The 27,180-nt window shown below is 40.1% G+C and overlaps 1 protein-coding gene across 2 annotated transcripts; it reads left to right on the forward strand.

The window, feature by feature from the left end:
* Positions 1 to 275: 275 nt before the first annotated feature.
* Positions 276 to 26,725, forward strand: TBC1D31 (TBC1 domain family member 31). 2 transcript variants are annotated; one of them, XM_035317013.1, is made up of 22 exons: positions 296 to 429; positions 3,337 to 3,483; positions 4,056 to 4,171; positions 6,120 to 6,298; positions 10,082 to 10,233; positions 10,642 to 10,801; positions 11,048 to 11,248; positions 12,465 to 12,641; positions 13,440 to 13,519; positions 13,622 to 13,768; positions 14,058 to 14,191; positions 15,185 to 15,318; positions 15,939 to 16,118; positions 17,111 to 17,343; positions 17,914 to 18,066; positions 19,138 to 19,273; positions 20,156 to 20,248; positions 21,859 to 21,999; positions 23,007 to 23,201; positions 23,615 to 23,765; positions 25,508 to 25,624; positions 26,339 to 26,725. In XM_035317013.1, the coding sequence occupies exons 1-22, from the start codon at positions 353 to 355 to the stop codon at positions 26,479 to 26,481; spliced, it is 3,246 nt and encodes a 1,081-aa protein (XP_035172904.1). In that variant the 5' UTR covers positions 296 to 352; the 3' UTR covers positions 26,482 to 26,725. The 2 variants fall into 2 exon arrangements, with proteins under 2 accessions (XP_035172905.1, XP_035172904.1); XM_035317014.1 differs by lacking the exons at positions 23,615 to 23,765; positions 25,508 to 25,624; positions 26,339 to 26,725 and having other exon boundaries at positions 276 to 428; positions 3,336 to 3,483; positions 23,011 to 23,172.
* Positions 26,726 to 27,180: the final 455 nt, after the last annotated feature.

The following is a 27,180-nucleotide window of genomic DNA, read 5'->3' on the forward strand; positions in this document are numbered from 1 at the left end:
CGCAGCTCGCACAGCTCCCGGGGCCGGCGGAGGAGGGAGGAAGGAGCCGGGGGGAGGCCCCGAGCCAGACGTGGCGCCTCCGAATTCGGCCCCGCCGCCGCCGCTTCCGGCCCCGCCCCGCTCCGGAGGCCGTTGCCAGGTGACGGGCGGGATCGGAACTCCCGCCGCGCGGAAACTACATCTCCCAGCATGCTGCGCGGCCGCCGTGCGGGGACTGTTCCATCCCATCCAATCAGAGGGAGTGATCACCCTCCTTCTTCCTATTTCCCCTTATCAACAAAGCGGGGGTGGGCTGTACCACGCGCGCGGCTCTCCCTCCTCCGTTTGGCGGCCGTTCGGGGGAGCCCGGAGGATGCCGAGCCGGGAGCTGGGCGGCCGCAGCCAGGGCCCGCTGTGGGCCCGCGGGCCCGGCCCGGCGGCAGGCGGCGGCGGGTAACGGCCGCTGGGGCTGCCATGGGGGGCTGAGGAGGGCTGAGGGGGCCTGAGGGGGCCGGGAGGGGTCCCAGGCTGAGGGCAGCGCCGGGGGCAGCTCCCTGGTGGGTCGTGGGGGGGTGGAATTAAATTAAATTAAGTCTAATTTAATCTAATTTAGTTAAGTCGCTCTGAAGGCAGGCAGGAGGCCCGGTGTGTGGGCTGCAGGCGTCCAGGCCTCGTCTAGGCGGCCCCTCTGATTTCTTAAGTTGGCCCTGCCCGGTGAGGGGCCCCCAGAGGGACCTTTCCTCCTGAAATCTCCCTGAATCCCTCCTGAACTATCCCTGAATTCCTCCAGGGCTATCCCTGATCTGTCCCTGAATTATCCCTCCTGAATCATCCCTGAACTATCCCTGAAACATTCCTGAATCCCTCCTGAATTCTCCCTGAATTATTCCCTGGTTTTGTGACCCACCTGGGGGCATTTGGGTGATCCAGCACCTAGCTCCCTCCCTGGACATTAAAACAGGAGAAATAACTCCTCAGGACTCCACCTGTCACCGTATCAGTGTAACGGCGCTATGAGCAATGCCTCACCTCGGCAATTAGGGATTTAGCAACACCGCAGTTTAGACTGGAACTGTTCCGCCAGCAGGACCAGGGATCATTCCCATGTACTCAGCTCTGGTGAGGCCGCACCTCGAGTGATGTGTTCAGCTTTGGGCCCCTCAGTACCAGAAGGACATCGAGGCCCTGGAGCGTGTCCAGAGAAGGGCAACGAAGCTGGTGAAGGGCCTGGAGCACAAGTCCTGTGAGGGGCGGCTGAGGGCACTGGGGGTGTTTGGTCTGGAGAAGAGGAGGCTCAGGGCAGACCTTATTGCTCTCTGCAACTGCCTGAAAGGAAGCTGTGGGGAGCTGGGGGTCGGCCTCTTCTCACAGGTACCTAGTGATAGGACTAGAGGGAATGGCCTCAAGTTGTGCCAGGGGAGGTTCAGGTTGGAAATGAGGAGACATTTCTTCTCAGCAAGAGCAGTCAGGCATTGGGACGGGTTGCCCAGGGAGGTGGTGGCGTCACCGTCCCTGGGGGCGTTCAAGGACAGGTTGGACGTGGTGCTTAGGGACATGGTTCAGTGGGTGATATTGGTGGTAGGGGGGTGGTTGGACCATGGAAGGCTTTTCCAACCATAATGATTTTGTGATTACACCTTATCTTCTGTGTAACCAGCAGTGTGACGTGCATGGTTGGCCGTGTGATCTTTCAGATCATACCACTGCTACAGAACGTCCCTGTGTATGTCACTAAAGTGCTAAATACAAGTACACGGGTCTTGATGTGCAGGGCTCAGAGAGAGGTTTAGATGTGAGGGTTACAAGTAATTTATTCCAAAGGCTGTACATCTCTAATGGTGCAGCAGTTACACATGCTGAAATAGCTTAGTTTATTTCAGCTTAAATGCTCAAAATAGCTTATTTGGATCTCGTGAATATCAGAATTGTCCTGAATTTGCTTTTTTTGTTTGTTTGTTTTTTATTTTTATGAGCATTTTCCCATGAGGGTTTAATTAAAAAGTATGTGAAAAACTGTCCAGCCCAAACCAAAGAGCAGTAAGAACCCTATTTTTTGTGTACCTGTGTTGTGTTTGACGTGGGAAATCTGGGTGCAGCTCCATGAACTGATCCCTTTATCCTCTTAAGTTAATTTGGTGGCAAAGGAACTTTTGAAAGGCAGCGAACAGTGTTGAGGAATGCTGTGAGATGCTGTAACTACTTTGATAAGTCCTCTCACTTCATGGTGTTTTAGAATCGGAAGTCACACTTTGTATTTTGATGATGCTAAAGACACTAATTTATCACAAACTGTTAATTTAAATAGCTTATTATCTTTCTAATTTCATTTCTATGGCCCTTATCCCAGAAAGGAATGAGCATAGCAAGGCAAAGTACAATTAGTTTTATCTCTAGCCTGTGTGATAACTGCATGGCCCTTCTGGTGTTCACTCGCACTTTGTGCACACACCAGCAGTTGCTTGCAGGTGCTGGCTTACATTTTCTACTCTCCTGACAACAGGTGGATGCCAGGATTTTGCACTGGCATGGCCACAGTGTTCTGTAAGGGCCCTGCAGTCCTTAATCCGCCTCCCAAAATAATTGGTTTTCCCAGCATTATCCAAGAAATCCAGGAGCAGCAGGCCTCCCAAATCTTAGTGTGCTGCTTCCTGGAAAAAACAAACATCCATTTCTGGCTCATTCTGCACATGAGGTTCTGTTCTGCATCTGGCTTCGTTTTATGCGAACAGCGTGACGCAAGGAGAGAACGTGAGAAAGCAGTAGCTTTTGCTCTGTAATATCTCAGATGAACAATGATAAAAATGGCTTGTTCCGTGCTTTTGAAGACTCTGGAAAGAAGCAGTATTAAAATGGATTCTCCTGTCCCCCAGCTTCGCCACATCAAACCACCATCAAAGTGTTTTTTGTTTTTTTTTTTTTTTTTTCTCCAGTAATTCACAGCTTTTCAGTTTTCTCTAGCTTGTTTCTTTACAGTGACAACAAAGAGGCAGGTTCCTTGCTGAGCACTGAACTAGGTTCTCAGATAGTTTGGTAGATGATACACCAGCATACAAGTTACTGTTACTCAATAATATAATGAAAATCAGTTAACTTGGAGCCACATGAAAGGACCATGAATGGTGAATTTCCCCCTGCCTGCTTTCTTTGACATCTCCTGACTATAAAACTACCTTCCAACATAGTGAATGACTGCCTTTGTTTAGTATATTTTTGTATTAGAAATGTGTTTTTTAGGGAAGATTTCTCATAAAACACCATGGATAATTAGAATTCTAAAACCATAATCTAGGAATCTTTGAAAAATGCGTGTGTATAAAACAATTCTAAACAAGGTTGTTTTGCTTGCTTGCTTCACAGAGTTATAGTGAACATAACCCATAGTGTCCCAGGATCTCCTTCAAAGACGATACGGTTTCTGAATGTGGCGTTTGACAGTTCTGGAGATTCCCTCCTCGCTGGAGACCACCAAGGCAATATATATGTTTTTGACCTCAAAGGAAACAGGTGAGAATATTTATATCAAGACATTGTAATTCTCCTGCTGTCTGTAACGTTCAGGGGCATGGAACTTGCCTGCCAATGTGCCGCAGGTCTGGTCTTATCTTCAGGTTTCCGTGGCTGTGGGGATAGATGAAGGTTTGCTCAGAGCTGAAGCTGCCAGCCAGTGTCTGATGTAGGTTCCCTGTGTGCTACTTTATTAGTTTAGCTGTTCCAAAAAGAGAAGAGGGCTGTAATTGTAAACCGAACAGCAGTTTCATAGATCTTCAGTGATTAAAGACTACCGATTAAGTTGTTCTCTGACCAGTACTGATCAACTAATAATACGAGCCATGAATTGCAACAAATTAGTCCTGGTATTGTCATTTTGCAGAAGTGCATTCATGTCTTTTCAGTTTTACACTACTAAACTTTACCGTATTAGCACTGATTGTTGTATTTATTGCAAATAGGTATATTTGTTTGATCCCTTCCTTTGAGTTCATTTATTTCTTAGTGAAATATGTTGAAACAGTTTAAGTTATTACTTAATGTCCCCAAGTTTGCTAACACAATGAGGCCATGTTTTTTTTAAATAGGTTCAACCTCGTTCAGCGAACAATGCAGGCGTGCACTGCTTTGGCATTTAATCTTCGCAGAAAGACAGAATTCCTGGTGGCTTTGGCAGACTATTCTATTAAGTGCTTTGATACGGGTAAGGAGAAATTCAAAGGTTTATTATCTGGATAGTTATGAAAGCCTTTATAATTTTAATTTTCATTCTCAATGTTTTGTAAATTGACTGAAGTCTTTCATGCATCTCATGCCTTGTGTTCTTCCTACCATCATCCTACCCCCTGAAAACAAACAACAAAAAAAGCACAAGTTGAAGCCTATATGGGTTATGATCCTGAGGGTAAATAAACCCTTCACTTGCTCAGAGCTTCCTTTTCCTACTGAGTCACACAGGCAGCTGTTTAACTGAAGGCTGGCACAGGATCACAATTAGATATTTTACCTTTTTAATGCAAATCTATATCTGTGGTTTTTTTTGTTGTTGTTTTAGAACAAGGTATTTATATAAAATCAAAGCAAAATCAGTCAACAATATGTTAGTTTGCAACTGAACCAGTTGTAAACTATGTTTACAGTAAAATCTGTAAACAAAGTAAGCTTATATACTAAAAGAATTGTCAGTTGTATTGAGAAAGCCAGCAGATCTGTATCGTTGTTCAAAAACAATGTCTAAAATTAACCTTGCAGGCTAGCTGTGTACCTCTGGCTTGATTAGAAGTTAAATGGTGCAGGGCATTAACAATTTGTTCTTCCTAACTTAACCTGTCAAAATTATAACTGTAATATCCCATATTGTCTGGACTTATGTCTTTTTAAAAAGCCATAGGAGTCACTTACCTGCAATTCGAGTGGTTCGAGTCTGATATTATTAGTGCACTTTTTAAAGTAACAGTGTTTCCCAAAATAAAGGAAGAGTACGAGATAAGGTCTGGAAATTTTCCCTCCTTTTCTTTTCAACCACGGTAAGACCAACCATAGTTTTTGGATGCACTTAGAGAAATATTGCTAATTATCCCACAGGCCTGCATGTTTTTATGGCTCTGTTTCCAGATACCAAATCATACGGAAGAATGTTTTGAAATGTAAGTGATCTTCACATTAGTCAGCGTTGGGTGAGCTACCCTTAGAGGCGTGTTAGATAATAGCCAGTGGGCTCCATCCCCTACTTCAGAAGCCCTTCTCTGTAATCCCATGTCATCCTCCCGTGTGACAACAGCTTTGAACACTCAGCTCTCTGTAAGCCCAGCAGAAAGTTTGGCTGTTGGGCTTTACAAGCTGCATTACAGCCACTTCCCACCCTTGATGCTGAGGCAGTTGGTCAGCCGGAACCAGCCCGCGGGCAGTCGGGCAGCCTGCCCCGCGTACGTAGTCTGATTGCCACAACTGCAGTTTAGTTGCTGAGGAAGGATTAGTGGTCACGCAGTCACCAGTGGGAGACAGTGTAGTCAGAGAGCTATTTCCTCAGCATGCAGAGCACAGCAGAAAAATGTTTTGGCCTCTAAAAGAGTTAATGAGGTGTTGCTTTCTGACTGTACTTTTCTATAGGCATTGCCCATTGTCATTAAACCTTTTTTCCTTACACGTGTGAATAGCTGCATAATCATTCACATGGATCGTCCACAAGTCAAAACAAGTGGAGAACTCTAACTAGAACATTCGGCCTTCTGAATATTCAACTTCTAGATATTTCTGCCGGTGTTCACATCAGATAATCTGCCCACGAGGCATGCTGAATTTACCTGATCTTAACGTTCATGATTTCTTACGATTGATTCTTAGGCTAAATTAAACAAGCCTGTGCAGGTTGGATTTCTCTGTAGAACTGAGAATAATGTATGAAATCTGGTACTTAAACCTGATATTTAGAGATGAAAAGGTTATGTTTATCTGTGGTATATAAATAATATGAAGACTGATACATTTGTTTCTTGTTAGTTGGATTGTGATGGTAAATGGTCATACACCAGGTGTGTTTAAAAGTCCCTTTCACAGCGTAGTGCTGGCAATGAAGAGTATAACAGTCATTGCACTTTGAATGACTTTCATATCTTTTATTTCTTTCTTTATTTTCCCATCAACTCATGCAGAAACCAAGGAGCTCGTTAGCTGGATGAGAGGACATGATTCTTCAGTGTCTTCCATCTCAGTCAATGGCTCAGGCAGGTATGCCATCACTACCTCCACTGATACAGCGCAGCTCTGGGACTTGGACACCTTTCAAAGGAAAAGAAAGCTGAACGTTCGTCATTCTGTGGGTATACAGAAGGTGAGTAAAGAACAGCTGAAGGGCAAGCAAGCATACCTCAGCAGGAGTAATACCACATGCTAAAGTCACAGTACTTGAAAACAGAGGGCAAGATGTATGAGGAGCACTGAATTCCCTTTTTTGTTCAGCCCAGAGCAGAGCAGGCTGAGGGGAGGCCTCATGGCAACCTGCAGCTCCCTCACAAGGGGAGCGGAGGGGCAGGCGCTGAGCTCTGCTCTCTGGGGACAGCGACAGGACCCGAGGGAACGGCATGGAGCTGGGACAGGGGAGGGTCAGGCTGGGGGTTAGGGAAAGGTTCTGCACCCAGAGGTGGTTGGGCACTGGGACAGGCTCCCCAGGACGGTGGTCATGGCAGTGAGCCTGCAGGAGTTCAAGAAGCCTTTGGGCAACGCTCTCAGACACGTGGTCTGTTTTTGGGTCGTCCTGTGTGGAGCCAGGGGTTGGACTCAATGACCCCTGTGGATCCTTCCAGGTCAGGATATTCTATGACTCTGTGGTCCTTTTAAAAAATCAGCAGAATCTTTCCTGCATTCCTTGGGTGTATCTCCCTGACTGTTAGCCAGTCACACCACCAAGACCAGCGGGTGGTCAGCAGTTGATGTGCTGGGAACATGAAAGGAACAGATGAGTATCTTTACTCAGAACTTGGTTGGCTCTGACTGTGACCAATGCAATCTAACCTGGAAGTTGGCCTTTTCTTGACCTGGGGATGGGCTCAGATGACCTTCAGAGATCAGTTCCAACCTGAATGAATTTGTGATTCGAAGGGTGTTGTTCAAAAAACAGTTTGGGGGTGACGATGGAAACTTAGTCACCACCACCCACCCCATGCAGCCACTTATTGCAAAGCTTCTCTTGCTCCTGTGCACACTAAGCACTGAATGTAGGAGCAAACAAGCTGAGAATTAACTCAGCAAAAAGAAATTGCTGCATTCTAGCCTAGTGGTTTCTTTGTTTTGGTTTGCTGTGTACCAATACTGGAACAACACAGGGAAGGAGAGACAAAGAGTACATTTGTGTCAGGGAGTAGTTTAAATATGTCTACCGTCGTGTTACGCTGCTTTAAGTAGGTCTCCTTGCGCCACCAAACGTCAGACTTGGGCATTAGTACTACAGAAAGCACCACTGCAGTGCCTGAGCATTGCTTGCACACGTGCTGCCCTACAGTGAATAGTCTTACACGCACCACTTCAAACCGAAGTTCTCATCAGACTGGTCACTGAACAGCTATGCTGATTTTGTAGAGAACAAGGATCCTCGTTTGAGTGCTTTCGCTGTGTACTAGGTCAGGCAGGAATTCTGCCAGCCTGAAACAGTCACCTGGCAATTACTGGGGGAGATCGGGTATGCATTTTTAGTTGCTTACTAAAGCTGCTGTTTAGTGCACATCACAAAAAAAAAAAAAAAAAAAAAAAAAAAAAGTATCATGTCCTCTCTCCAAAGAAGGCTGCATTTCTTTAGTTCACAAGATCTTTATTATTGCAGCCTTTCAATATGCAAAGGGAGCTTACAAGAAAGATGGAGAGAGGCTTTTTACAAGGGCATGTGGAGATAGAACAAAGGGTAGGGGTTTTAAACTGAAAGAGAATAGGTTTGGATTAGATATTAGGAAGAAATTCTTCATTCAGAGAGTGGTGAGGCACTGACACAGGTACCCCAGAGAAGCTGTGGTTGCCCCATCCTGGAGGTGTTCAAGGCCAGGCTGGATGGGGCTTACAGCAACCTGGTCTGGTGGGAGGTGTCCCTGCCCGTGGCAGGGGGTTGGAACCCCATGAACTTTAAGGTCCCTTCCAACCCAAACCATTCTGTGATTTTTCTGCTGCTCATCTTTCTTTGCGTAGGCTACATGTAGGGGCTTCTCACTGATGAATGGTTCTTGGAATTTGGTAGGATCATGATATTACAATGCAGAAACAAACTTTTAAATCCAAACAATAGTGACTGGTTGAGTGAATAAATCACTGCTTGGGAAGCAAGAGCCTGCAATTTTGGTTTGGCTCTACCATTTCTGATAGGACTTCATGCAAGTAATCTGTTTTATCTGGATTTCATTTTGGAATCGAGATAATGATGTTTATTCCTATGCCATGATTCCAGATACACAGATAAGTGCTTTATTAAACATCAGATTTATTATTAGACACAGCCATGACACTCATTGTCCAAAGTTGGACTCCTGCTTCCTAGTTAATTTCACACCAATCTGTAGAGTTCTTTGTGGTACCCTTTTATTTAAGCCCAGTTTGCGCTCCTAAACCACCTTCTGTTCAACTGGTATGGGACAAAGCTAAGTTAAAATGACAGAGGCAGAGTTGCACGCTGTAAGAATGACAGGTGGAAAAAAGACAAACGAGGAAGAAGAGCTAAAGAAAAAACATCTGTAATGACCATTTTCAAAGCGTTGCTGCTCATTCAACAGCTGCGTGTAACCAGTGTGTGGTATTTTTCTAGGACAAAGCAGAAAATGAGGAACTGCTCATTACTCCAGCTTGCCAGAACTTAAATAGCAACTTTAAACCCTTCCTAGGGCTTCATTTACTGTTGGAAGGAGAAACAGACTTTTTTTGATAACTGGAAGTAAGAAAAGGTGGAAATCGTATTGCTTAACTTCATCCATCTGCACGATGGGCATTTATTCTCATTTCATTGTCTAAGCTTCCTCAGTCCCTGAGGGAGAACGGGCAGCTCAGCCTGTCTGAACAGAAATGACTGTGCTAAGTGAGGTGACTTTTTCCTCAGAGGTAATTTCTACCCACTGTGAAGTGACTGAGTTGGGCTGATCATCTAACTTTCAGTCACTGACATTCAGCAACATAAAACCTGTCCCATTTATCCAGATTTCAAGGCCCAGAGAAACAATTTGGACAAAAACTCTGAATTTCTTGGCACTGACTGTAAATGTCAGCTAGTGGACCCTTCAGGTAGTCAGTCCCTCAACGAACAAATAGCCAAAAACACTTTGAATTTAACCTTCAAAATTATAGCTGTAGGGAATTAGCTGAAGCTGCATGTGCTGCTGCTAAAGCAGAACCTCTCTCTAAGCCAGTAGTTTGTCATTAACCAAGCATGTATCTGATGACATCCCAACATATAAAAAATCATTTTTTTTAATCAAAACCAATTACACATAAGCAATACACCTGTTCAGAATAATAAAAAATATATTTACAAGCTTATTGATTTTATTTTCTTTCATGCCAAACTCTGCATTTCATAGTTGCAGAATACACTGCTAAATTTTCTACAATATTTCCAACACTTAATAATTGTATGTAAAATTACAGAGCTTAAGTCTGAAAGTAAGTGCTTCATAGAATACATTTGCAAGCTGTTGAAAGCTGAAGTTAGTTTGTAGAAGATGTAGCAAGCTATTCAAACCCCTCCAGTGCTCAGTGAGCAGTTCTGGATCCTTTGCCACTGCTGGGTGCATTTTCTCAGCATCTATATTATACCCTCTCTGGCATTCATCAGAACCCTCCAGAAGACAGTCACAAAAATAACCCAGGTAAAGATTTGTGTCATTTTGGTGAGTTAAACTGGCTTAGCAAAAGGTACGACAAGTTCTGAACCAGTGCAAGGGAGAGATGCCAGACTTGTCTGTTACAGGAGAAAGGATCCCACTGTTTGTGGGATCAAAGCCTTGCATTGCAGCTGCATTCACAGTTACCAAAATACCCATACTGTCATGGTTTCTTGCTCTGTTTTATCCTGCCATTCACTTTGGTCCAATGTAAAGGGTACTTCCTCGACAATGCTATTCCATTTTTTTTCATATTCTTTCAGGTTTTTTTCCTTCCATTGAGTAACACCATCCTCAGCTGTTTCAAAGACAATTCTGTTTTTGCATGGGAATTTGATACTCTGCACTGTAAATACCAGTTGCCAACTCCAGTAGAAGGTTCTGCATTACTTTATAAGAGCTTTGCAGTTACCAGGTAAATTGCTATTTTAAACATTCTGAAGGCAAAGTACAAAAACTGTAATTTTAAACAGCTTTTCATGTCTTGTCATGTTTTATGGAAGTATTGAGGTATATGCTATGATAAGCTTTTGAAATCTGCTATGACTGACGCAGCAAGGATCAAGAGCAGTTTTTATTATAGTCCTATAGTAGTTGAAAAAAAGTAATTTAATATAATGACCACTAAAATAAAGTTAAAAGCAATTTTATTATTTAGGAGCTATTTTGTCCTTTTGGGATAGTGTGACAGGAATAATAACAGATTCCCAAGTTATTTGAATGCATAGAAATAAATGAATGATCTGTGTCTCTGTAGCTAATACTAGCTTAAATTCTAGTATTCTGATAAATACTGAGAAACTTTGCCTCCTCTGTGATGCAGAGATGGCCGGATTTTTGTAGCTGGTGGAAAATCAAATCATCTTCACTTGTGGTGTTTAGAATCAAAGCAGCTGATAAAAATAATCCAGATGCCTACAAAAGTACGAGCTGTTCGCCACCTGGAGTTCCTCCCGGACAGTTTTGATGGGGGCTCCAATCAGGTCAGTTTTTAAAAAACAAATAAATAAAAACTTGAGAGGGGATATTTGGTTACTCAAGTCAACACAAGTACTTTAAGGGTTTTTGGGGGACACTGGGAAGATGGGCCCATACCATACAAGAGGAAAGCTACTGTGCTGAATGTTTGTTCAATTGCTCTTATAGTTTAAAGGAATGTCAGTCCTTAATTTAGTATTCCTCTTTGTTTTACATTGACAGTATTACTGATGAGTCCTTTTAACTTGTAGGTCCTTGGAGTGTTAAGTCAAGATAATATTATGAGATTTATCAATATAGAAACATGCAAACTGCTTTTTGCCATTGGGACTCATGAAGAGGGAATTAGCACAGCAGCGATTAGCCCCAGCGGACGGTATATTGCATCAGTAATGGAAAATGGTAGTGTCAATTTATACAGTGTCCAAGCTTTGACTCAGGAAGCAAATAAGGTACGGTGTTTTACATTTCTCATAACTGCAGTAAATCCTATTAAAGAGGACACTTGTCCACGTACCTTTTGTATCAGCAGTAGTTTGCTGATGTATCATTGGCTTAGAAGTGTGGCAGTGTCATATTTAACACTACAAATGCAGAAAAAGTTGTTTGTTGGGTTCCCTTCATGGTTATTCCAGCCGGTCAGGTAATGTGATGTTTTCAAAGTGCATCATTGTGTTTCTGGTTATGGGAGGAGGGGGAGATGGCATTTCTTTCTACAGGGATTTATATGGACCAATTTTACTTTATGACATTTGGGGGGAGATGGAAACAGCACAATTGTACTGCTTCTGTTCCATTTCCTACCAGGAAATGCCTTGCAACTAATGCTCTCTTAAACTGCAGGCATGAATGGTCTTTTTGTTACTGTGATTTTGTTCTTCTTGCTGTGTTATTGGATACCAGCATCCGTCATTATGGCACAATCATACTCCTAATCCTTCCTAAATAACAAACATTCTAAATACCAGCTCTTATTTTATTAAAGTAATTTATTAATGGGAGTCAGGTTTCTAAATCCAGAATTCCATGTATCTTTAATCACCACGTCTTTGAAGTAAACAGTAACCAGCTTTGGATAATGAAGGAGTTGGAGCTGAGGAAGGATGTGTAAAGATGTCACACATGCATTCCATTTGCACTTTTGCTGCCGGGTTGACATGAACTGGGATATCCACTTTGTTCCTTGCTTTCCCAATCTCCAAAACTGAATTAATGCCTACCTGACACCGATGATTAATTTAAGTTCGTAAAGGTCTTTTGTGTTCCTTCTAACAGGTGCTATAGAAATGCAAAGTATTTTAGTAACATTGAGAAACATACTAAAATAAATAACCTGAATGCTACCTGGTACACATTTATGTCATCCCAATTGTATTTTAGTGTTTACTAAACAAGGAAATAGCATGATGTTTGATTTGATGTTTGAAAGCTACATAAACATTCTCACAGTACTTCTTGCTAGTTTATTACGGCAGCTTAATTCTCTGACAGATATGTTCAGGAGTATACAGACCATATGTATTTGTTTCTGTTACAACTGTGGCTCTCTTCTTCATGGTATAGCCATCACGCTCAAGGATATAGCATATAAAATAGTTAACATCAAATTATAGTGTGATTTATTCGGTCTTACAAAATGTTAACCAAGTTATTTTCACTTAATATTAGCCTCCACCACCCCAGTTCAAAGTAGTGGAGGATTGGCCCAAGTGTAAGTCAGAGGCAAATAAGCTGACGATGAAAGTGACTTCAGGAAGGTCAGAGCGGCCTTGGAAACCCAAAGGAAACAAAATTCAAACCAGACTGCTGAAAGTGCAAGCAAACACATCGCTTGAAAATAAAGAGGTAGGAAGAAATTGCAAATGTTTTGTTCTCCAGTCTGCAGCATTTAGATTTCATTACAAAAAAAAAAAAAAAATCCATTTACTTTAGGGAATAAGTTAAGGCACTGATTCACTTGGATGTTTGAGCAGAGTTAAGGGAGTTTTACACCATTTCTGCTTGCTGTTCAGCCTGTGTTATGTGATACAGCCAGAGCTACCATTCCTCCAGTCAGGTTTGGGTGCCTCTGAAGTTCTTCAAGCAACTTGTGACGCATTTGCTTATTTGCCAGATCTGATCTGCTTCCCTGCTAGCAAACTGCACTTCTAAGATGTCTGCCTAGAAGCTATTTCATTCTTCTGAATTGTTTAAATGATGTGTTATAGTTATATTTGTTTCCCTTCCCTCATCACTGTGCTGCCTTCTCTTTCTGTCTTTATCTTGAGTCTCATATATATGTAGTCATATGTGCATATATATACACACATACATATTTTCTCCTGTGACATTCATCAGCACATAATCCATTCCTTATGTAAATGTTCTTTATGTTTGACCATGTCCATCATTTATTTATGTATAGTTTAGTCAGTCAGGGTCTGTCTGCTTCTGCTGGAAATCAATGGCAGCTGTTTGATTTCAGCAGAAGATGAATGATCTATTGAATGATCTTTGTTGTTGAAATACCTGGGATAAAGTAGCTGTACGTGTTATAGTTTTTCTTTAACATTATGCTAAGAGCTTCAGTATTTAGCTACTGTGCAAGGAAAGAGCTAAAGAACAAGAAATCCTTAGATTTATTGTTGATTCCCTGTTTTGTAGAATGAATTGCCAGGTGGATTAAACAAGAAACGTCTACAGGCTTTGTTGAAAGGATACGGTGAATATCCAGCAAAATACAGGTATGTTTGTGTGCATGTTTATGCTTGCACTAAATCAATTTGCGTGTGTTTACTGGCCTATGAAAGAGAAGCTGCTTGACTAAGTCTCCATTTTAATTACAGGATGTTTGTTTGGCGTTCCTTATTACAACTTCCTGAAAACCACTTAGCATTCAGTAGCCTAATAGATAAGGGTACCCACAGTGCGTTTGTGAATATTCAGAATGAGTACCCGATCAAAAGCAGGAAACTGCTGAGAGTTTTACAGAGGTAAAATGTATATTTATATCTACTTAAATATTATAACTTCATTTTTTTTCATACATTGATCTGAAGCGTGTGCAATAGCTGGAATCAGCTAGAAGGAAAAGTTTAAAATGAAATAGCCGTGCCCTGATGCATTTTTGTTTTTATAACTGGTATAATCCTTCATCTAGTTTGAATTTTACATGATAGCATGGTACCTGATACATTTTACATGATAGTATGCTAGTTCTAAAATGCATTTGTTTGGTTTGAGACCAACGTTTTCTACACCTTTTCTTGCCTTTACATACAGGACCTTATCAGCTCTAGCTCACTGGTCTGCTATCTTTGGTGAGACGCCTTATATTCCTTTGCTAGCATTCCCATTTGTAAAATTATTCCAGAACAACCAGCTGATCTGCTTTGAAGTTGTTGCTACAGTAGTAGGTAGGTAAGCAACGATTTTCAGAAGTCAAATATGATGCAACATGTTTAAGCTTTCCCATGCAAAAGAGTTTTTCCTGATGAAATGAATGAGGTGCTTTCCTAAGATGTCACCAGACTCTCTTTTAAAGGTATTGCCAGGAATTAATATGTAGCACTGTACGTTTAAAACCAAAACCTGTTTTTAAATCAAAACAAGATATTAGACTTCCTTTTGCAGTATTTGTAGCAAAATCAAGCAGTTTTACAGCATACATAAAGTCTCATCAGTAAAAACGAATGTTATCTTGCATACTTACATCATATTTAATAGCTAAAATGTGTATCTGAGACATGGAAAAAGTTGTCAAGCCCACCCCAATCAAAGGGGAATGATCTCTTTTAAAGTTTTCCTGTGTTTAGTTGTCCTATATATGTGGTATCTCAAAATTAGATATTTTGGCTGAAAGTTCTCTGTCTGTCTTCTGAAGAAACATACTAAATTAAAGTGCACTACACTTAAATTAGTTGTTGCAGCTGCTTCTAAATCTACAGAAGATAGATACTGCCAAGCATCCATACACACTTTGCAAACACATGCTGTTAGTGAATAAGCACCCAAGTTTACCAAAGTTATTCTTAGTATGTTAAAAATTACTTGATCCAGGCTGTAGTTTCATGAGACAGAAAAACTGGTTTAAGTATTCCCATCTGCCCCCAACCACCTTGTCTCACAGCACACAGACTTTTTTCGTTTTATCTTTGAGCCAGATTAGTTCCCCAAGCTGGTTCACAGCGTGCTGACACACTCATGCCAGTGCAGCTGGAGGAGCAGCGTACTGTGGACATGGTTTAGGAATAAATGGTAGGAGAGAAGGAGAGATAAGAATGCCTTAAATAGACGTTGCTTAAAACTTCCTCTTAAATTCACAGACATTATAAACAAACCTTAAGGTTGTCAAGAGTCTTCCTCGCTGCATTACAATGGATTGTGTTTTGTTTTGTTTTCTTTTTTAGTTAATTTTTGTCAGCACTGGTTTGAGTATTTTCCCAATCCTCCAGTTAATGTCCTTAGTATGATGGAAAATATTTTAGCACATCATGACAATGAACTACTTCAGCATTTTACAAAATACAATGTGACTTCACAGGTAACATTCTAGCCTATGTTTGTATATGAAATGTCATTGCAGTAAATGGTAGATGGTGCACTAGTGCTTTATTTTGACATAATTCTTTTATTGAAGGAGTTTTCATTAAGTAATATTGAATGAGTGAATAATATAGGAGTATAAAGAATATATCATTGCTTTCTTGCAACCTTTCTTTTTGCATAGTCATAAATCTCATGTATATGCTATTGTAGTTCTTAGAGATCCTTCCTTCCCTTTCAAGTGTACAGTGCTTGAAAATCTACTGGCCAAATTATAAATGTATTTTTACTTTCTTTTTTTTTAATTCAACGTAGGTGTGATGAATGAATTTTCTAAGTCAAAACCATAATTATACATGTTTATCATTAAGGATGATTTTAGCTTCACAAAGCTAAACACATCCAGTGAATTAAGAAAATTATGTATATTTACCCCATATTCATTTTGAATGTTTACAGTGGGGAATAAAGCGTATCTTCAAACATTCTGTTTTAGTTCCTGTTTCTTTCATAAATAAATAAATTCTTGGTATGAGGCAAAATTTTATGTTAGTTCTGTGAAAGGAATAGTAAAATCCTACTAATGGATTGTTTTTTCAATTTTCCCAAATGATGTAGGTTTATGCCTGGCCTCTTCTAGAAACCCTGTTCTCTGAGGTTCTAACAAGAGAAGAATGGCTCAAAGTCTTTGATAATATCTTCTCTAACCATCCTTCATACTTCCTAATGCTTGTTGTTGCCTATATTGTATGTTCCAGAGCTCCATTGCTTCACTGTAATCAAAGACAGGATTTTGAGGTAAACGTTTTTTTTGTAGTCTGTCATTTGAAGGTGTAGCTACAGAGAAGTGTGAAACACCATTATCTGTTGTTACAGAGTTTTGAAGGAGGTGTTTCAGATCCATATTAATGTATTATTACATTTCTGAACAACGTCATCTAGTACCTGACAAATGTACAATAAATGAATAAATCATTGAGCAATTTCCTGCAGTTTCATGCAACAAGATCTTTAGAAGCTTCCATAAACTTTCTAATGCCCCTAAAAGTTATTTAGTAAATGGCAATGGTTCATCAACCACAAAATAATTCTGCCATTTATTTGGAGTTCTAATATTGATTTCTGTGTGTGGAGACAAAAGGCAGTAATTCTGTCATGTGTTTCATTATTTGGCTTTCAGATTTGTGAAGTCAGGCAATATTATTTGATGTTCTCTGATGCTAAGCTAAAATGTTTTCTGATGTTTAGCTTTACAAGGGAGGAGGATGATTTTTTACATGAAAACATCTTTGTAGACAAAGGGTTCCACCTTGAAAATGTGCTTGTGAGCAGTTTGACAAACATCAGATAACATTATTGCTACATTCTTTCAGTAACCAACTGAAAGATTTCCTTGGTGAAGATCTTTGATGGGAAGAACAGTCCTGCTAGAAGAGGAACTTCTGTCGTTCATGTTTAAACACTAAAAGTTGAGTGAGGTCTATCCAGTGGTAGGAGTATCTTTTTGAGCAGTTGGACACTCTTACATCACACTCAGGTTCCCAAATCTCTTCACAACGGTCATTGGAAGAGAAGGAAAAGAACCCAAGTTCACTTTTAGAAATTAAAGACATTTGGGCCAAGTCACTTGAGCCCATGATACTTTACTAATCAGTAGGGCCAACTTAATCACTTTTTTAATCAACGTTTGGAATATAGAGCTTGCTAATTTACCTAATTATTCCTACATAAGTATATTAAAAACTTGCTTAATCTTTTGTAGAATGTAAATGGAAGCATGTCTCTTACAGTATTTCTTTCATCATCGTAACAACCTGGACATTAACGTTGTGATTAAAGAAGCTTATCATTTTATGGAGGCTACACCACCAGATATCCATCCACAACGTGTGCTTGATGACTTCATACCACTTACAAAAGGACAGTACCCTGTATTTAATAAATATCCCAAGTTCATTGTGGATTATCAAACTCAGGAATGGGAGAGGATCAGACAGGATGAAATTGAATACTTGAGAGAGAGGTATTTAATGGGAAAGTTGATGACAGTGTCAAACTGGGAGGGACAGGTGGATGCAATTCCCTTTTTCTGTTATGTTCTGTATGCTTGAGAATAGAGAGGCAATACATTTTAAAAAATGGGGAAGATAACTTTAATATTCAAACAGTTACTTGGCATGACGTGTTTTTTAAGTTAAATTTGTGGTCTAAATACTGGGCTGCCAGTCCTCAAAATTGAAAGCTTAGAAGTCAGAACCTAAACTTTTGTTAATGTTGCCACATCCAACTTTGTGAAGGGCCAGGAATTCTGATCTCGCAATTGAAATCAGTGGGAACCATGATTTCAAGAGACATTTAGAAACCAGTTTTTGGTAAGAATGTGAAGAATGTCTGCACTCATATGAAATGCCCAGTTGTCTGTAAAAGTCAGCACTGTTGACCTTTCTCATCTCTCTCATCTTTCTCACTCTCTATCAGTACATAAAGGAGATGTTGTAGTCTCATGACATCATGTTTCACTTATTGATTTCAAAGTAATCAAGTAATTTATTGGTACTTGTGATATAAGAACACGTGATCTCCTTCCATTTAGACAGTTAATGCATGAGTTAGAAGCTAAAGCACAGGAACAGAAGGCAGAAGATGAAGCTTGGTATCGAAAGCAGGAATTGCTTCGAGAAGCTGAAGAACAAAGGCGAAAAATGCTTCTGGAAGAGGAAAAGAAGCTGGCAGAACAGAGGCAAAAGTATTATAATATAAGAAACATTAGGGGCCTGGTTATGGTATCCTGCTATTACATTTTTAGCCATAAGTAAAGGAGAAATGGCCACTAATTTGTATAAATTGAAATGTGGGAAAGCAGTATGGTCTGCTGGGTCAGATTGTGGTGTGGGAATGAAGTGATCTGGGCTGTATTACTGTCATGCTCAAGGGAATACAGCAGATCAGAGGCCAAGACATTTGATATTTTTGTCTCAGCTCCCAGCCTTTTCTCTGGTCTCTTCGGATTGTGAATGCTCTTGCACAGCCAATTGCTCTTTGTTTGCACACTGAGACTTCAGGCTTATACTGTGGGCAGACTTTAACTGCAAATACAAGAGTCATCTACAGTCTCAGAGTACTGATGCTATACTGTACACGTTCTTGTATTTCTAGTGGATTTAGAAAAATGACTGCTTAATTTATCAGTTGCTGAGTAAAGAGTTGAGATAGTACCAAAGTCATTCCGTAGTTCGTATGTTTTGCGATTGTGAAGGTCTAAGAGAATTTCAGTGTCTCCACTGAAGGTTTTTAGATCAACTAAAAGTCATACTTGTCTTAAACTTCTGTAACCTACAACGTAGTTTTTTATTTAAAAAGTGAGCAGTGGGGTTTTCTTTGCCAAGTAATTCTTGGGTTTGTGGTTTTGTTCCTTGAAACAGTTTGATATTTTGCAAATAAACATAGGACTAATTTTGTTCTGAAAGAGGTACTAGGACACTGGCAATTATTCTAAGGAATAGTTTCCAGCTCTGGATCATTACAATACTAAACTAGTGCTTATTAACGTACAACAGAAACAGAGCACAGGGCTTCAAAGCTTAATTGGGAGAGATTGCCATTAGAGGATGTCTGTGTGTCTCTGAATTTAATTTTGTCTTGTAAATGAAAACTGGGAAGTTGACAAGAATGAGAGCAACTTCCCTAAGCTTTACAAGTTAGAGATTAGCTCCTAGTAACTGATGGGTAACCGTGGTGCAAGCTTGTGCTCTTTGTTATTGACCTTTTATAAAAGGTCATAAAAGTTCCCATGTTTCTGTTTATTTTGTCTCTGAAGACTAGCTGCTGTGAAAAGAGAACTGAAAGTAAAGGAACTACAATTTCTAGATGCTTCAAGAAGGCGTTTTCTGAAATACCAGCAAGATCAGCGCCAAATGGAACTGAAACGTCTTGATGATGAAATTGCTAGAAAAGCTGAGTATTGCTCAGGCAACTCTTTTCTCAAAGGTTTATTCAGAAAAATAACCAAGAAAAAATGTAGAACCAAAATTTCAGTCGATATACTGGGATTTGTGAGCCCAAAAGCGTATTTAGCATGAGGTATTTAGCATGAGGTGATAAATGCGTAATTTGGGGCAATTTTAACTGGCAAAACTCATGGGAAAGCCAGATTTATCTGTATACTGACGGTTGTGAAAAATGTAATGAGCTCCTTAAAGGCCTAGTCAATTAACAGTTGTCTGTGGGCTGTATTCAGGCTGCAAATTAACTCTGCCATTGATTGAGAGGCTCTGAAACAGCCTTTGGCCAAGCCTGGCTCTGCTCCTGCAGGGTTACTAGCTCAAGCACGACATCGTGCAGACGCAGAGAGTGGAGCATGAGCTTTAGAACCTCCTGGGTGTGAACTGAGTCTTTGCAAAGCCATTCCTTCTATCTCAGCACCACACTTTGCTGAGTCAGAGTACCGTTGGATTCTTTTTTGCAGCTCAGCACAGGTGGCCACTTTCACTTTATCTTCAACTTTATCTCTACTGTCCTCCACAGGATTTAGCAACTTTTTGTTCACTTTGGAGCTGCATCGTACAGATTATGAGCACTAGATCAAGCCTGATATTTCCCTAATGTGTGACAGGATGCAAAACTATCCCTGTGCCTCCTTGCCTCTTCTCTCCCTTGCCCTGTACTTTTGATCTTCAGTATTTTCTATTGTTTGTCATATAACAGGAAGTTAACTAGAGCTTAGGAGTAGAATGCTGCTTCTGGTTTTGGACACTTTTCATGATATTTTTTTTTAAATGGAGGTGTTTTTTTTTTTCTCCTTTGCACTGTTTTCATGTGTTTCTCTTCTCCTCAAGGCATCCATGAGAGAGCAAGAAACAGCTGCCACTGTTCAAGATGTAGAAGTACGACGGATGGAACTTGAATCGCAAAGACAGCTTTTTGAACAGGTAACTATTAGGGAACTGTACAGATGTTTATATTTCATGGTTCTTCCTATGCAGTTCTCAGATTTGGTTGTATTCATTCAACCAGACTATGTGAGGAAAAATTGAGGTGTTTTTTTTCCCCTTTTTAACACCCTTTTTTTTTGAATAAACCCTCTGATAATAAGCGCAGTAGTAGTAGTCACTGTTATCCATTTTTCTGGGAGAAAATGCCCATATCCTCCCCGTTATCATCAGGTATCATGTGGTTGATGCAGGCTTTATCTGTATACTCAGCTGGCTGAGAGAAGTGAGAAACATGTAAATAAGAAAAAAAGTCTATAACAATATGTTCCTCATCCCCAGAACTCCCACCTTTTCATCTGTGGTATCCAGATATATCTCCATTTTCTGAAGGGAACAGTGTGACAGATTGATGTAGTGGATGAAAGAATGTCTCGCTGCCAGCAACATCATTAAGCAAAAAGGAGTGGATGGTTGGTGGGGAAGGGGCAGTTCCTTTCTCAAATGCCTTACATTGTAATCCAGAAAGATCATTATTTAGTATTAAAGGTTTTTATTTTGATAAATATTGTTCAGATGTGAAGTTAAATATGAGTTAATAAAAATGGTTGACAAGGCTGCCAGTCAAAGACTTAGTAATGTATGTTTGACTTGTTAAAGCTTTTGGCCATGGAATTTTTATAATTTGTGCTGACCATACTTGGGCTAAATTTCTTTTAGCATTTATTTGTTAAATACACAGCCAGCTGTACTGTGGCTACAAAACACAAACCAGGCTAGGATCACTGGTGTTCCGGTACATGAAAAGACAGCTGTTCAAGGGAATTAATTCTGCAGTGGCCATCCTCTTTAGGCTAGAAAGGTACCAATTATTTAACTAACCAAGGATACATGTCTGCCCACAAGAGCCTGTACAGGCAGGCTTTCACTGCCCATGCCCTGAACTGTCTGTTTTACTGCTGTCAACAAAGGTCTGTATTCAATCTTTGAAGGCCTGTTGAGAGGCAGTGTATGTTAAATGTGCTTCAGTACCCCGCTGACACAGCTCAACGGATTCCAGTGGGACTGGGAGGGGATTGTGCCTTCTTCAGAAAACTGTAGATACACCCCAATGAACGTGAACAAAAGTTGTTTAGAGTTAAAATTCTCTTTCTAGATCTAATGCTGATTTGTACTATTTTGACAAATAATCTCCGCATTCAATCTGCAGATGTGTTCAAGTCCGTGTGCTGTGGAACATGATTTATATTTGTGAAGCATTCTGAGGTTTTGGCTAAGATATGCCATGAAAATGGAGAATATTTTCATGATTAATCTAATTGATTTAAGTTGGAATTCTAATTTCATGCTCCATTGTAATCCATGGAACGGAATTACATCAGTATAAACCTGGGAGATCACTGTGCTGTCTCAGGCTTAGCATAATTCCAAGTGGGCAAAACAGCAGGGAATATCACTGTCTTGAGCAGTTATGGTAGGTTATGATATTCCATGGGATAAGAGGTGTATGTTCAAATACTAGTTTAATGAAACTTTAATAAATGTTCAAAGAGAATTTAAAAAGTTGGTTAGTAGCTAAGCAACAATAATTTATGCTGGGTGTTTGTCAGCATCTTATCAAAGATCAAGAGAGCTCGACACAGGGAATGAAAGAAGAGATAGATGCCAATCGAAGAAAGGCAGATCTCGAAGATCACATTGTTCAGAGATTGATGGAAACAGATCGAGAAGAAAAACAGAAAGCTCAGATGGTAAGATGATTGGATTTAAACATGTGTTTGGGGAAGTTAGTATGTTAACTAGTACAAGTGGTACTAGTTAATAGCATTTTAATTGCAATTAGTTAGTACAAGTTAATGAGAAAATATTTTGAAGAAAATTAGTTTCTAGTTACATGTATTAATAGATCATGATGGCATGCTGAAAGTTAGGACATTTTCAAAAATCTGACTGAAGTGTCCAAGCAGCTATATAATACTGAAATTCTCTGGGACTGCCATAAATATTAATTTTCCTTCACTTTCCAGAACTTAAAAGGAATATAAGACTCAAAAGTGCTCTTCAGAATAAGTTCCTCCTGTTAAGGAACAGGTTTTATTTGTAACCATAATAAAACAAAAGTAAGCCACAAAGGAACTTTCAGTTGATAGTACTTGGCAGGAAATTCAACTGTAGAAGCTGTCTTCCTGATCACAGTAATGAATGTGTATGGCTTGACATTAGGAATTGTTCAGATTTTCAAGCTCAGAACTTGTAACTGCACAGTTGGAAAAATAGTTGCAGCTAACCCACTACCCATATGCTTGGCATCTGCATTTATATTTTGTCTAGAAATAAACATATGGGTCTGAATTTTTGTAAACAGCCTTCAATTTTTGGAAGCAGATGGATGTGGGTGGAAGTATTGGCATTCAGGTATCGCTCTTATGTTAAGAGCACCTGGAAACGATATGTAATCCATGGTAGGAAAGCAAAATCCCCCAAATCACAGAGTGGGCTTGTGTCTCATTTAAAAGGCCCTGGGTGAGAGAAAGAATATCAAGGATGTAAAAGAAGCAGACAGCCCTGTCAGATGAGGCAGCTTGCTGTAATGAATGGGGGAGTGGCAGTGCAGGTGCAGTCTCCTACTAGGGACATCTAGCAGTGATACTGGAGGACACTTCAATTTGACAGAAAAAGATCTTCCCTCATCTGTAGGTATGGCTGTGTACTTGAAATAAAGTAAATGGATTCCTGGTAAGAAATTTTTTTTGTTTAGGTAGCTGAAGAAAATTTAGCCAAAGCAGAGCAGAAATGCATTGAGGTCGACTGGAGGCTGCAGGCGTTGCACAAACTAAGGCACGATGATCAGGACCGTGAGAAGCGTTATGAAGAGATAGCCAAGCTCCTTCACGACAACAGGGTAAAAGAAGCTGAACTGCTGAAGGCCATGAGGGAAGCAGAAGAAAAAAAGGTATTTGCGTTATTTCTTTTCCTAAGGAGGACTGGCACGCATGTAACTGTCTTCTGCCCATAACATAGTATGGCATAAAACTAAAAAATACTGAGTAAGAAGTGTTTTGAATAAGAACAGTTTCAACCAGAAGTTTCTGGAAGCACTAGAGCAAATTAATGAGGATATTTTAGGTTTAGGAAAGCATATTCCTAATTGTGTAAGTTTCTCTCATTTTTGCTCCAACTCAAGACTTTTACCTTTCTCCAGGTGTTTGAAGGAGAAAATTTTCAAAAAGGAAACATGCACTCGGTGTAATAACATGCCTTTTAATTGAAGGATTAGGTGCAGTCTGTAATAACCCAGATGGTTTTGCTCGTTGCCTTTTTCCTGTAATACATCTGTCAGATGCACTTAAAATCTCTGTTGTACAGTGGGAAGAAGTTATACGGAAAAAAGCACAACTGGAGGAAGAGCAGAAGGCTGCTGCTGCTGCACACGAACACAGGAAGCAGTTTTTAGAAGACGAAATGAACGATGCGTTAGATTTGGCTGAAAAGCTGCAAAGAGAGGATGCCTATTTTGGTGAGTTTAGAGAAAATGCAGGCATGAAGGCCTGGACTCATCAACTGAATACAAACAAAGTATCTAATGTTAGAGATAAACTACTTTATCTGAGCACTTTTTGGCAGTATTCTTTCATGTAAACAATATATACGGCCAGACTTGGAAAGGAAGTTCAGTTTGATATCCATCAGATGCAGCAATATAAATGATCCATTAAATTACTTGACTCTTGTGTATAGGTGGGATTCTAAGTTCCGTTTCCCAGCAGTTCCCTCATGCACCCCCAAAACTGAGGATATTTTTTTCTCCCAGTACATTATTTTGTGTTTTTTTTTTTGTTGGGAGCACAGATAAACAGAAAACGTAGGATAGTTTTCACTGATTTTTCGTCAGATTGGAAACCGCAGCCTGTAATTTTGTTTGCCTAGAAGATACCTACAGCTTGGGCTGCTCATGATAGAGGCATAGATATTTTCCATATGGATGAAATAAATTTCACCAAAGGTTATATGGGAGTCTTTCATCAAGCATATCTTTCAGATCGCCCACTGACAGCAGTCTTGCTTCCAACCTGATCAGTACTGTTCCAGCCTCACTGTAATTCCAATTGTATGATGAGCTGGCAGAATTAAGTTCCACTGGCTGGTTTCATACAGTTAAAGAACACAAGATAGAGTACAAACTCATTTTATCTCCTTCCCTTTTGTTCCCATAATGTCATCTTCATGCTAATATATTTCTTTCTTTCACAAGGTAGGATTTTTCCAAATCCCTGTGATTTATAAATAGTGTCCTCTTGCAGGCTTCAATCAGAAAGGAAACTTTTCCTCCTTCTTCCTGTGCCAGACACATGTTCCCATGCCCTCTTGTATCAGATCTGTTATTCCTAGGCTACACGACAGGCTAGAGCAGCTTGCTTGTTTGACTGCACATTAGTCCTTATTTTCCAGAAGCAGAAATTCAGTCACGTCGGATCTAACTTTGCACCACAGAGTGTTGAGCTCCAGAGCCAGCACAGAGGAAGCAGTGACTGGGGAGCAAAGGAAAGGATGGGAATGGCATTTTTGGTAGGCTTATATCAGCTTAAGCCAATCATAAATTCACATCTGTTAGAAATCCTCTGTCAAATAACCTAAAGAAAAGCAAACTCACTAGCAACAAGTGACTTTGCCAAGGGTTTGTTCACGGAGAAAAAAAAAAAAAAAGGTATTTGTGTCTTTCCAGGATTGGCCACTACATCCTTCTGAAATGCTGCATTTGGGTGGGATTGCAGATATTTATCTTATTCTCCTCAAGACACATACAAGATTAGTGATTAGTATTTACACTGGATGATTAGTATTGCTTTCGGCAAACGTTTTCCGACTTTGCCCTAATTTGCCTGATGGTTTTAATATTGAGTAATTTGCAACTGTAAGTTATTAAAATGGGTGTCTCCTTCTAAAACTGCAAGTTGCAAGTACAAGTCGACATATTCTGCATGAACTTAGTGGCCCATTTGTTAGAAGATTAATTATGTAGGAAGAAACAGCACATGTGGAACTGTCATTAGTTAAAATGAAGTGCAATGATGCATGCCTTTGACCCATAGACTAAAAATGTTGACTTTAAATTCTGAGGAAATTCTACTTCGCATTAATAGGAGCAAGTGTTCCAGTTTTGCTTCCTGCAAAAAAGCTGTTTCACCTCGAGCAAGAAAAAATCACTAGGAATTTAAACACTTCGAGTTTACAAATACACCTTCTCTCCATTTCCCACAGAGAGACTGCGTGATCTAAAGGCTGGACATACAGGGAGAGGGGTAGAATTACAGCAGGTGCCAAAGTCTGGAAATGTGTGTTTGAATGATTTGTCTGCCTCAGAGTCGTCATCGTACAGTAAGTTTCTAAGTTACAGTCCTCCTTTCCCTCACGTTTAGCTTCATATGCATTACTGGAACACCTAGATGGGTGATAGAGTCATTATTAGTCGTGTATGTGTTTAGTGGATAGTAAACTAGTTTATTGTTGTATTCTACTTCACACCTTAGAAAAAAAAAATCACCACCAGGAATAGCACAGGTAGGAAGTGCCTGAGGCGTGTCACATTCTGAGACCAGTCATTTTAAACCTCAGCCTAGTTTAGTGCCATTCTGACCCGATAATTTTACCTATGCTTTTTCTGTGTCTTCATAATTAAGTATGATTTGGGGTTGTTGAGCATGTGTAGAACTGTCTTTCATGAAAATCCTACGGAGAGTTATAGTCAAGAACTAGTCTTCAGTAATTTCCTGAGGACTGTCCCAGTCAATGAAAGCACAGACTTGCATCTTACCTATAAAACTCTGCATGCAACAGGAAACATGTTTCATCGGACCTGCCATAGCACCCCATCAACATCTGGCCTTTTTGTAACAAAACATAGTTTGCCCTGGTACCACTTTTGAAGAAAACTGTTCCTTGCTTTTACAGGCTGTAGAGCTTTCTCAAATACAACAGCATTCAGTAATTAAACATAGTTTTTCTCTACAGGAGTTACCTCTTTTCCAATAAACATTCATGGTATTTTCGGAAAACAATTGCAATATTAATTCTGCGTTTCTTGCATTTAAGTGTCTTCAGTTAGAAGACGAGAACTGGCATGCCAAGAGCGGGAACTGATGGCAGAAGTCAGACAGCTCAGACAAAAGCTTACTTCACAGGCTCGAATTAGACATCCTCCAACTCATCTCTCATCTACAAAGTGGACAACTTGAGATGATGTGCTCTGGACCTCAGCTGTACTTTCAAATTATCAATCAATGAAACCCTAACTAGTGTGTGATGTGATTAAAGACTGATCATAGATTGTTTATTTTAAAGTCTTTTGGAAATATTTTTATATAAAAATAAAATTCTAGCTAGAAAAATGTGCAGTGTTTGTAACCTCGTTATTTTCTCAGTAATTATAATTCTATTTTTAATTGTAAAATAAACTCGCTTTTTATCATTGTTATTACACTTAGAGTATTTGTGTACTTTATTGGCTCTGGTCAAAGCCATGACTTGAAGCAACAAACCACAGTGAAACTATTGCTTTTGTGAGTGATGTGTAAGTGCATTCTACAAGTTGCAGCAGGGATATTTGCAGTTAGAGGAAAAAAAATCCTTGACAGTGAAAGCCAAACACTGAAAACAGGGCCCAGAGAGGCTGTGGAATCTTAGTTGCTGGAGATGTGTGTGTATATTAGCATATATATTAGTTGCATATATATTAGCAAAGCATGTTTCCAGAGAAAAGGGAGAGGAACTAAATAAAAACAATGATTTTTGGTGCTGCAAGGCTGATTTTCACTAGCTGATGCTTTTAACTAAGAGTACAACATTGTGTCCCAAAGACCTGGGACTTAATTTGTTCATTTTCAGCCTGAGAGACTGAAAATTTCTTTTGGTTTTCTGTGTATCCCATTCATTCA

This window comes from Oxyura jamaicensis, chromosome 2 (genome assembly GCF_011077185.1).
Source record: "Oxyura jamaicensis isolate SHBP4307 breed ruddy duck chromosome 2, BPBGC_Ojam_1.0, whole genome shotgun sequence".
In the NCBI taxonomy this organism is placed as follows: domain Eukaryota; kingdom Metazoa; phylum Chordata; class Aves; order Anseriformes; family Anatidae; genus Oxyura; species Oxyura jamaicensis.

Bases quoted from the DNA above. Each gene is read 5' to 3' on its own strand.
- TBC1D31 (XM_035317013.1), top strand. From the start codon at position 353: ATGCCGAGCCGGGAGCTGGGCGGCCGCAGCCAGGGCCCGCTGTGGGCC. The intron at 4,172-6,119 runs GTAAGGAGAAAT...CAACTCATGCAG, and splicing joins TATTAAGTGCTTTGATACGG to AAACCAAGGAGCTCGTTAGC. The intron at 10,802-11,047 runs GTCAGTTTTTAA...TTTAACTTGTAG, and splicing joins TTGATGGGGGCTCCAATCAG to GTCCTTGGAGTGTTAAGTCA.